Genomic DNA, 12,032 nt, shown 5'->3' with positions numbered 1-12,032 from the left:
AACTAAAGTTAGTAGTTAGGATAAGGTTTTGTCACTAAGACAAAACCTTAGTCTTGTATTTCTTATCTTTTCAATACAATGTGGTGTGCTCTTGCTCTCTTTTGTCTCACATTTGGGGTTGCATCTGTACCGGGTTTTGTCCTTCAGCATTGCAGGGCTGCAAGAAACACCACCATGAAAGAAGATTACACTGTGAATTGGGCTAAATTTGTTGACAGTGTGGTGTGCACAGTCTAGCAATAGGGAAATCCAGAGTGCAAAATCAAATAATTCCAAAAAACAGAAAAATCTTTTTGTTGACCCCTTTATAGGCATAGGATATTGGGGGTATCCCCAGAATTTTCCTTGGTGCAATGATCCCACATTTAGTTTCCCACAATCTACTAGCTCCACAATTTCCCACAATCTACTACATTCCATTTCCCACAATCTACTGGTTCTAGGGTCTTCATCCATCTAGATTTCACATGGTCCTCAATGCTGTCAACTGTCATAACATGTTGCTGGCTATGAAGGTTAGACTAGAGTAGACAAGCCTAAAGCTATAAGGTTCCAGCCAGCCTATATGGCTCAAACCAATCAGAAAGAAGTCTCAACGTAGTCAAAAAGCACTTAAAGCTATAAAAAGTGATGCAGTTCACCAATTTGTAAGCTCACCAATCTAAGCACTCGAGTGTAATACTGCCCCACAGGGATTAAAAATTCCAATCCAAAATGCTACGGCAACTCCAAAACACAATGCACAAAGATGTCACTCCTGCCAGGTATCCGAAGATAGTTCACATATCATGTGAAGCTCAGTGACCAGAGAAACTATCACCAAAGAAACGGAGGAAGGGGAAAGGCCATAATGTTTACAAAAGTGAAGCCTCCTCCCCCTATTTAAGCAACATGATCGATGCTCTTGAACTAGGTTTGACACCCACAATAACTATAGTAATGCAAATAAATGGGACTACGTTTACATTCAAAGTATAAACAAAGCCAGACCATTTTTGTGATCCACTTTATCAGAGCCACAATGAATGATAAATAATGAACAAGTGATTTACCGTTCACAAAATAAGTTTACAAAACTGCCACTGAGAGACTCAGCTAAAGGTCATTTAGAAAGCAAAGAATGGCATCTTAACATGACTACAAAATGATCTCTTCCTGTACACTTAGATTCAGTGTCTTGTGAGGAAGTACAATGCAATTTGTGACCACCACTTCATCCTCAACCAAAACATCTTCACCTGCACAGCGGGATCCAAAAAGTTAGACCAGAAGCCAATGCGAGTACTTACAAAATATAAAAAGAGAACTGCTTCAACTGTTAAAATTGTAATGAAATCACTCCCAAACAGTAAATTAACTAAAAGACCAAAGTGCTATCACATATCTTTGGTCTGAACATGACAGTATAAATTACTTGAATCAACATAGAGTCTAGATTTGAATATCGATAAGATACTACAGGAAATCTAGCTCCCTAGAGGTGGCTCTTAAACAACTTAGCCTAGGAAAGTGAACAAGCAATTCACACACACAATCCTGAACAAGCACTGATGTTAAAGGTAAGGTTGAGCAGGATCAGTTGACAATACTAGGGATGCTCAAACACTTATTTAGACGATCATAAAGCATGGAAGCTATCGACCAGGCTATGTCGGATATTTTATGAGGGTGCACAGACTATTTGATTATTCCATCGTTTGCCTTTTGGCATGAGAGGAAATTATAAAAGGTCCCAAGTGTTATCTATTTGAAAATCCTGGATAGAGAACTTACAATCAAAACAGGAAAAGTGATTCATAACATTATCTTGCAAAATTAGCCTAACATTGGTGAAAGAACTCTCAACAACTTTACTCTTATGCACTCTCATAAGCAATGCCCTCTGCCTTACCAAGAATCGTAATTCCAAGTTTGGCAGTGTAATTGCCACCACCCTGCATCACATTCAAGAAACCAACGATTACCTATGACGAGTTGAGTACTGGAAATATCTTTCTTCGAGAAGATTATGAAGTTGGTTTACCTGCACCCTGGCCCATCTGCCAATTGAGGACTTCCACCCAACAATAGAGTGAAGAATTATGGCATTTTCCTGCGCCCACAAATGAATGAGAAAGTGGAGAGAAATTACAATCTGTTGTTCCATACAGCAAAAATAAACTCATACCTTGACTTCAACATCATCCAAGATGATGCAGCCAATCAATCGTACTCCAGGACCAATACGAGCATTTGCAGAGATGGAAACATTAGGACCTATCTGTTTCAACCAGGCCATGAGATACATTATGATCTCTCTCTCTCTCTCTCTCTCTCTCAATTGTGCAAGTGACAACCCACAAAAATTTGAAGGCAGAGGTGCCAGAGGCAAGGGGATTACATATATGATGAGGAAGCAGGAGACAATGGAAGAAGCAGCAGAAGGAAACCCAGTGGAAATAGGGAACACAGAAAGAAGATAAACCTTAGCACGACAAGCAGATTGCATACAGTAAGAGCTTAAGAGCAATCCTCAGGAAGTTATTTGAGAAGATTCGTGCAAATAGATTTTCAGAAGCCAAAGTAAAGTGGGCAGATATGATCATGTTTGTTAAGGAAACCTATGGAAGATAAGCAGAGGAGAAAATCTTGTACATGGTGTCTTACAGTGGTATACATCAAGAAGTGACTAAAAGAACTACAAATGTGAGAAAGTAGAAATGTGAAGGCCTCTTGTCAGAGATGTTGAAATGGGAATGGAAAACGGTCAGAGATATGCTGACTTTAATAATAGAGAAGGCATTGGAAGAAGGCTCCCTAAAGAATTACAAATACATTACTCACAAAAAAATCCGCTCCTTACAAGGAACCAACTAATTCCGTAATTGACATGAATTGAGCCATCTTCATAAGTAGAAATGTGAAGGCCTCTTGTCAGAGATGTTGAAATGGGAATGGAAAACGGTCAGAGATATGCTGACTTTAATAATAGAGAAGGCATTGGAAGAAGGCTCCCTAAAGAATTACAAATACATTACTCACAAAAAAATCCGCTCCTTACAAGGAACCAACTAATTCCGTAATTGACATGAATTGAGCCATCTTCATAAGTAGAAATGTGAAGGCCTCTTGTCAGAGATGTTGAAATGGGAATGGAAAACGGTCAGAGATATGCTGACTTTAATAATAGAGAAGGCATTGGAAGAAGGCTCCCTAAAGAATTACAAATACATTACTCACAAAAAAATCCGCTCCTTACAAGGAACCAACTAATTCCGTAATTGACATGAATTGAGCCATCTTCATAAGATGGTCACCACAAGAATGGAATTGTTTCCACCCTACGTTCTTGGCTGATCAACTATGAAATCCATGGAAATGCTCTCCTAGTCCCACCCACCTGATAGTAATTCCAACAGTTATAAGGCCAGGTGGCTCCAACTGCTTTGCTCTACTAGCCTGACACGAAAAGAACATGTCGAATATTCATGAATATGTTTCTTTGTCTTTGGCCAAAAGAAAACACCTTTTATGAGCTCGTATGGCTTCTTGACACATGGATGTTCCACCATGACATTGTTGAATGTCTTGTCTACAAAAGTATTCAAAGTATCGTCGTCAACATCCACATAAAAATCTGAGCCATAAAGATAATATTTCTATACTTTCAAAGCATGTATTCCAGCATACAACTCCTGTTCATGAGTTGGTCAAGTACCTTGAGCAGGAGAAAGCTTCTTGGTTTCAAAGGATACCGGTCTTCCCTCTTGAAGTAAAACCTCTCCCATCTCATGACCACTCGCATCAGTTTCTAGGAAAAAAGGTTTTATTATATCTTTCATATTGATTCTTTCCACAAATAAAAGGCATGTTTAGTGAGATCAGCTCTGTCAGTTGTTGTGATGCTATATCAAAATATACTTTGTATGTTTCCAATAAAACTGAACGAGTCCTGAGAATGATAGCAATGCTGCCACACTCTATGGAATGATTGCAATGCTGTCACACTCTAAGTATGATTGCAATGCTGTCACACTCTAAGGAACTGGCCATAATATGGTGGCCACTTTCTTTGAATCCATTTCAACCCCTCTTGAGTTGTAATGCAACCCAAATACTCTAACCTGCCCATGCATAGCACAGTTAACTTACCGCTAACAAACAAACTAGCCTTCCTACTGAACACTTTTCTTAATGGTTTATGATGCTCAGAATATCATCAATCAAATGAACTTCAAAATTTCCAATATAGGGGCATGGTAAATCATACTTCAAAATGATGAATGTATCCAGAGCATAAATTCCACCAAGCATCCTAACATTGCCAATGCTGACAATCCTATGTACATGGAGAACTGTCCTACAACCCAATTATGAACTCAAATATCTTGTGAGTTGATTAAACTTGCTGAAAACTGTTTGCCCAGCTGTGGATCAAGTTCACTAAAAACCTTTAGCATTCCAGGTCCCAGAACAGTGGCAACACAGCCACTAGGCTGATGTGACAGCACCTAATAGGCTATTTTCGTGTGAAACTGTCTAACGCAAATATTTGTTTAGACATCTGTAACAACAGATAAACACCCGAAAGTCAGTAGTATTAGTAAAGTTGATTGACTGAAAGAGTCTCAAAATTCTATCCGATTTGATGTGCCAGCTTCAAAGAGACCAACAATTCATAGGTCCACCCAAGTGGCAGTGTGAAAGTTCTGTAGAAAAATAGAAGACCCTACATGAGCTGCACAAAACCTCCCACAGAGTAGATTGCCACTTGCAAATATATATTCAAAACTTGTTGGAAAACCTCATCCAAGTTGAATCCTTGAGCAAGGTTATCCCATATCATTCGATGATGATTAAAGTCATTCGAACTTCCTCCGAGTGGCTGAACCTATGTCTCTGTCCCGTGGTCAAGAAGTGACTCGTGGGTTCAGAATTTTTCTTAAGAAGTAGCTCCAAGTGTCTCTAACACATTTATAGATGCCAATCACACCAAGCTACACATGTATAGATGTTTTGATGCCAATCACACCAAACTACCTCCAGGTGTCTCTAACACATGTATAGATGCTAATCACACCAAGCTACACTAAGAGCTAGAGAGGAGCCCTAACGCAAACCAGTAGCCCTAATGGGCCCGCTAATAGATATATGTTATGGGCCAATTACCTCTTGGAACAGAACCGACCAGTTTTTAAAAAGCCAACAGGAGCCAGATTCTCGAAGTGCATGGGCGGATATCCAAAATCTGGAAGTGCACGGGTGGATATAATTTCCTTATGTGCCAAGGACAAGTGAAGCAATCAAGCTTCCTGCACCAGTCTAGTCTACCTTTTTGGGAGCTCTTTCACTGGTCAAATAGATCACCACAAATTTCCTAAGTGGGTCTACAAAATGCCAAAACGTTCCCCTTTAGTGGGGTGTCAAATGACTGAGTCACACTGGCTTACACTCCAAATACAAGCATGCCTGCAATACTTACAAAGTGGGCTTGTTTGCTAAACTTGCAAATTATTGTCCACAATCCATCATGTCCAGTAGGAGTACGTGGAAGATCAAACACAAAATCCATAGCTATGCTTTGCCATGGTTTATCCGGAATCGGCAAAGGGTGTAACACCCCACGTGCCTTCTGCCTGTCAAACTTTGCTTTCTGATAAACCATGCATGTTCTCACATATTCTTCCACATCTTTCCTCAAAGATGGCCAATAAAAGTATTGCTCCACTGCTGTAAATTCCCCTATGTCCTGCATATGGAGGAGCATGACTTTCCATTATGACTTTTTGTCGCATCTGATCAGTGACACAGAGTCGTCCATGCTCAAAATGAAACCCTCTTTCAACATATAGTGATCATGCCTTTGACCATCAGAAAGCTAATCATAAATAGTTGAAAATCAGCATCATTAACATACTAATCTTTCATCACATCTAACACATTGTTGTAAGTAATGCTCACTGCTGAAACACTGGGTTTCTTGGAGACTGCTTCAAGCTATGGTATCCTGGAAAGTGCATCAGCCACCACGACATTTTTGTTACCCGGCATATATACAATTTGAAAATGAAACATTGAGAGGAAGTTAGCCCATCTCATGTGCTTTTCAGATAATTTTTCCTGCATGAGAATATATCTAAGTGACTAATGATCTGTCTGCACATAAAAATCAGCTCCAAGAAGGTAATGTTTCCATGTGGTCAAAGCATGTATCACTGCTAACATTTCCTTCTCGTATGTCTGCAAGTACAATTCAGCATCTTTGAGAACTCTACTCTCATATGCAACCACTCTGCCATCCTGCATCAAAGTGCCTCCTATGCTGTTCCCACATGCATCACAAGTTACAACAAAGGGTTTTGCAAGATCTGGCAAGATACTAACAGGTTCAGAACACAACTTTTGCTTCAGCTCTTCAAAAGCTACATTTTCCTTTGGTCCCCACCAAAACGGTACAGCTTTCTTCTGTAAAGCATGCAAGGGAGAAGCAATTTCTACAAAGTACTTTATAAACCTCCGATAGTATGAACACAACCCAAGGAAGCTTCTGACTTCATGCAAATTTTTCAGAATTGGCCAATTCCTTATGGCCTCAAATTTTGCAGAATCCATCTTGACTCCATCCTTTGACACTATATGACCGAGAAAATGAATCTCATGCATAAAGAACTCACTTTTCTTGGTATTTATTAACAACCTGTGTCTTTTCAACTCTTAAAACACAATAGTGAGGTGTTTCCTGTTCTCCTGCTCATTTAGAGAACACAATGATGTCATCGAAGAAAGTGCCCATAAGCTTTCTGTGTGCTCTAAAAATTATGTCCATTCTATTGAAAGTGGCAGGTGCATTAGTCAAACCAAAAGGCATCACAAGGAACTCATATAAGCCAAATGAAGCGTGGAAGGCAGTCTTGTAGACATCTTCAAGCCGTTTCCTTACCTAATGGTATCCACTTTTATGGTCAATACAACTGAACATTGAGGAACCTTCCAACCGATCCAATATATCATCAATGCGTGGAATTGAAAACGGTTCTTAATTGTGACTTTATTCAAAGCCCTATAATCAATACACATTCTCCAACTGGCTGTATTAATCTCTTTTCCAAGAGTTCCTTCACTTGTGACATTATCTCTTCCTGTTGTGCCTTACTGACACGATAGGGAGGTATATTAGGCGGAATTATATCAATTTGATGATCCTCAGGCCTCTTGAGAGGTAATTCTTGAGGAAGTGCATTTGAGAAACAATCCTGAAAATCTGAAATAAAAGCAACCCTTTCTCTATCTAAAGTAGAAACAGTAAAGCCTTCCTGAACTATATGCTGTCCTCTTTGACAAAAATCAAGTACGCTGAAATATGACGCTTTATTACATTGGAAATACAAGAAGCTGAAACTACAGGGGTGGACTTTCCTTTCAACTTTACATCAAGTACATGATTTTTGCCTCTATGAGTTAAAGAAATCTTCTTGTTTCTCATCTGCACATCAGCCCCCACCCTGTACATCCAAGGCATCCCAAGCAAAGCATCACACTCTGGCAAAGGCATAATGTAGAAGTCCTCTGCATCCTGATATCCCTGGATATGCATCCTCGACTTGCCAATGATAGGAGTGACAAGCGTGCTGAGTTCAGGGTTGGCCATATCACACATGCCGAATAGCCCCATTTCCTCAAGCTTGATGCCAAGCCTTCCTGCCATATCAGGAGTTATGAAATTCGCCTTTGCCCCAGAATCAAAGAAAAACAAACAATTTTGATTTCTGATTTTTCCCCATGCTCTGCACATCTCAGTCTTTTTCGTTTCCTCTTCATCATGTCCATGTGGCAAACTCCCAATCACATCTGGAAGAAGTCCTGCCGAAGGTTTAGGCCTTTTGCCCTTCCGATCAGCCTGTTAATCATCATTCTTATCATCATCTGACCTGTCTCTTTTCTTGGATAGGCAATCATAAGAGCGGTGTCCCTCTCCTTTGCATATAAAACATTTGTTTTGCTCCATGAGTGACTTTTTCTCTTCATCAGATAACTTGGTACAGGGCTGTTTATTAGGCTGTCCACGCCTTTGACCAGCTTTGAATTGGGATTTTCCTCCCTTTTGAAACGGTCGTTTGCCATAATTTTTATTTTCAGATTTGATGTCCTTCTTATCCTAGTGTTTGGCAGCCCATTTGCTGTCTTCTTTCTTGCTGTCCATAAAGCCTAAATTCTTCTCCTGCATCCATGCATATGCTGTCCTTGCATTCTCAATTAATTGAGTCATAAAACCCACCTTGGTTTTGATGCAATAATCACGTAGCTCACTAGGCAATCCATAAAAGTACCTCTCTATTTGCTCTTTCAAAGAAACATGCCTGTAAGAGCTCAATGGCAGCAAAACATCCCAAAACCTCTTGTGTAATCATCAAGATTCTTGCAAAGTTTGTATGACAAGTCATGCCAGTGTGAAAGTACTTCAACTTCAAAAGTTGGAGTAAGCCAAGTAGAAAAGAACACTTGCTTAAATTCCAGCCAAGTAGCAGGTGCATCTCCATGACGCATAAGGTTGGTGTACCACTTAAGTGCATTGCCTTTCAAAAATGTGGTAACCTTCCTCATCTTGGATGCTTCTGTAAACAAACCCCCAAGAAATGCAGCATCAAACTGTTGAAGGAATGTGAGGGCTTTGTACCTATCCTGTACTCCATTATATGTCTCAAACTTGACATGAGAACCACCATCCTTAAATTCTTTATATACATTTGATGTTGGCTGTCCCAAAGATGGCTGTATTTTTGCAGCATTCCCTTCACTAGGGAGAGCCATGCTTGGCTGAACATTAAGCATGGAAGTATGTGATGTGGCTTGCATGCCTGGCTACATTCCCACATTGTCATACATGGCTTGCTTTCTATGCCCAGTTAGCAGTGAAATCAACATAGCATCAAAGATAGAATCTGTACCAATATATTCAGGTTGTTGCCTCAAATATGGCTCAGGTCGCTGAGCCACATTTATGGACTGCACATTATTATTTTGAGTAGAAGTACCCAAACCAAGGCCCTCGTGAGAGTACTTGTTTCTTTTTCGACCTACATGCAAGGTGGGAGAGAGAGATGACGGATGAATGCAATGTGGTAGAAAGAATGCTACGTGAGATTCACAATGAAAGGGTGATACCCTTTCATTAATGTCCCTTGAGATCACTCAAGTTCCATCTTCCCATTTACACCTACCCTTAGCCTATGACCCATGCACCTACCATTCAATGCACTCTAATGCACCCTTTCCCTTTCCTATTGCCCCTAGGACCTAGACACGTGTGTGCACATCTTTATTACTAATCATTGGCCAATGTTACATAGTTTTGGCGGTACTATTTACACCGCTTGATCGATCATAAATACAAACATATAACCGCACCATCAAATTGGCGCCTAACAATAGTAAAGTTCTAATGACTATTAATTAACTAAATAATCATTTCTCTTGTCATGACATTGTGCTGGCTGCTCATATTGTTGCACTCGCTGCACTTTTTGTACCTCTTTCTCAAGTGCTCTTTTGGGGGATTCCTCTCTCTTGGAAGTCACTTTCTAAGTCATTTTTGATGACTGTCCCTTGAGGGAAACTGATGCATGAGTGTGCTGTCCGCCATGAGAAGCTGATGCATGTGTGTACTCACTCTTTCTCAAGTGCTCTTTTGGGGGATTCCTCTCTCTTGGAAGTCACTTTCTGAGTCATTTTTTATGGCTGTCCCTCAAGGGAAACTGATGCATGAGTGTGCTGTCCGCCATGAGAAGCTAATGCATGTGCGTACTCACTCTTTCCGTGCTTGTGCTTTCTTGATTTCTTCTTCTTCTTGGCATTTGTTTGCACAATCTGAGCCATGTTTTGAGTCAGCTGAGTCAAAGCAATCACTGCACTTGCAAGCTGTGCATTCAACATAGTAGCATCATCTGACTCACTGCTAGAACTAGTATCACTGTTGAGCTGAGTTGTAGCTTCATGTGTGGCCTGCTCAAAAGGCATTTGTTGTGCTCCCTGCAGCTGTATACTAGCTGGATCATTAAGGCTTTCCTGCCTTCTCCTTTAAGGAGTTGTGGAGCTCTCTTGCTCATGGGTACTCACCATGTTTATGGTTGTAATATTCAGCTGTCAAAAAGTGGAGCAAAGATATCCTTCCACCAAACTACCGAGGCCCACCTCTTGAGGAAGAGTGTGTGGTATCTCGGCAATGGAACCAATGAAACGAGCCTCTAATCACTCAGAGAGCAGTGGAACTAAACCTTTAATCACTTCAGCACTTATTTACAGCTCACAAAGCATATATCACAACCATTAACCATTGCATAATCACCAGTTGGCATTTACCCATTTATTCACAAACAAAACCACTAAAAAAGGGATGGAGGCTAGAATGCCCTTGATCAACAAACATAGACAAGTGCACCCGATTGGCCCCAAACACCGTGGCGCCCCTTTTGGTATTTCTTTATATTTCACAGTGAAATGATTACAAGTTGCATCTGGGAGACCTTCCCTGCAACTGAGCACGCAGCCCCAATTCACTGAGCCTTCGCAAGGCTTTCAAGCATAGAACACCATCACATAAGTCCACTTAACCCATAGGCTCAATCCAAAGGCATTCTCTTTTCCGAGTGCAATTCCATTGGCTGTCTAGATGCAATCACACTGCACCCCAGCTGCACTCACTTTGAGTGGTTTCCAGATGGCATTCACAAAGCTTTTCAAAGCTCCAAAATATAATCAGCAAAGTACCCAACTAAAAAATGACTCATGTAGCATTGCCTGGGCACTTGTGAACCAAGAAAGAGGCGACACACGAGGCCAACCAATAGCTTATGACAAAAATCACAACTCACCAAACCCTGAAAACTCGAACCAAGTCCTCAATCGCCAAGAGGACATAATAGCCAATGCCCAATTGCATTCTCAGCCAAAGAGGAGTGCAAAGGCATGAAGAAAGAGCATTTACAAGAGCTGACCAACAAGAATTCCACTGAAAAATGTGAACAGAAGCACTTCTGTTGCGAAGAAGTGCGAGTTCCTGGGCTCAAAAGAAGCGTGCTTCAGAGAGGAATGCATTGAGAAGGTATTGGAGAAGTTTCATCGCCGGAAAGTCCTCCAAAACAGAGAAAAACCAGTCAACTAGCGCGTGGGACCACTCGAAATTCAGCAGAAAGCTGTAGCTTTGCAAGAGGAGAGGCCCAGGAGGCTGTAGAAGCAAAAAGGTCCAGAAAAAGCCACTTTTGCAAATTCGGCCAGCAAAAGAAGTGCTCAACTCTGCCCATTCTACCAAACGCATGGAGGGAAAAGCATATCACTGCGAAGGGGAGGTAGAAGGGAAGCCATCAGGCCAAACGAAAGTCAAGGAATCCAAACGGGTGAGGAGTTATGAAGAAAAACAGAATTCAGCTGAAGGAGGCTGAAAAACCAGTCCAAAATCTCAACAAAGGGAGAAGATGAGAGAGGAAACCATACATGTAAAGTTTAGAAGACCCAAGAAGGTCCAGGAATGGCAAAGGAGCATGTAGAAGGCACTAGAGCCACCTGGAACTCTAGGGGGGCCACTGAAGGTACATGGCCCTCTAGGGGGCCCATTAAAAATGCCACGTCATCATTTCCCAACAACCACTCTTTTAATTCCTTGGAATGCCTTTGGGCCTAGGGATTAATTACGCTTATGTGCTAAGCACCATGCCACGTTTAATTCCACATTATTAAGCCCACGCTTGGACTTTTAAAACCAAAGTTGTCACGGTCTTGTAGTACATTAAAGTACTTAGAATTTCACGCCCCCATGACAGAAATAATGGAGTTTTGATTTTGCGGTGGGACAGTTGAATACCTTAGAAGTGGGGTGAATTTTTGCAGAAGGATGGACATAAACATCTCCAACAAATGTTGCAGTCTTGACGCCATCTCCCTTTCCCAAAAGCTCAGGTGCAGTTTGCCGATATTGTGCAAGGTACAATGATGAACATCTCAAAGACATTCTGAAGAAAAAAGTTTGAACGATGTTAAACAAAAAGAACAAAAAATAGATT

The 12,032-nt window shown here is 40.9% G+C and overlaps 1 protein-coding gene across 1 annotated transcript in view; it reads right to left on the bottom strand.

Annotated features, from left to right (window-relative positions):
* Positions 1 to 910: 910 nt before the first annotated feature.
* LOC147903896 (uncharacterized) overlaps positions 911 to 12,032 on the bottom strand; it is an 88,263-nt gene continuing 77,141 nt past the window's right edge. Inside the window, exons 12-16 of the mRNA XM_087372615.1 lie at positions 11,834 to 11,981; positions 2,168 to 2,260; positions 2,024 to 2,092; positions 1,892 to 1,934; positions 911 to 1,238 (exon numbers count right to left, since the gene is read on the bottom strand). Of these exons, the coding sequence (XP_087228741.1) occupies positions 1,138 to 1,238; positions 1,892 to 1,934; positions 2,024 to 2,092; positions 2,168 to 2,260; positions 11,834 to 11,981 (454 nt within the window). The 3' untranslated portion in view covers positions 911 to 1,137. The remainder of the gene's footprint in view (positions 1,239 to 1,891; positions 1,935 to 2,023; positions 2,093 to 2,167; positions 2,261 to 11,833; positions 11,982 to 12,032) is intronic.

This window comes from Dipteris shenzhenensis, chromosome 3 (assembly GCF_047967505.1).
Source record: "Dipteris shenzhenensis isolate YYH24624 ecotype China chromosome 3, Dip_SZ_1.0, whole genome shotgun sequence".
Lineage (NCBI taxonomy): Eukaryota > Viridiplantae > Streptophyta > Polypodiopsida > Gleicheniales > Dipteridaceae > Dipteris > Dipteris shenzhenensis.
The sequence above is the reverse complement of the archived record's forward strand: the minus strand, read 5'-3'. Positions and strand labels throughout refer to the sequence as shown.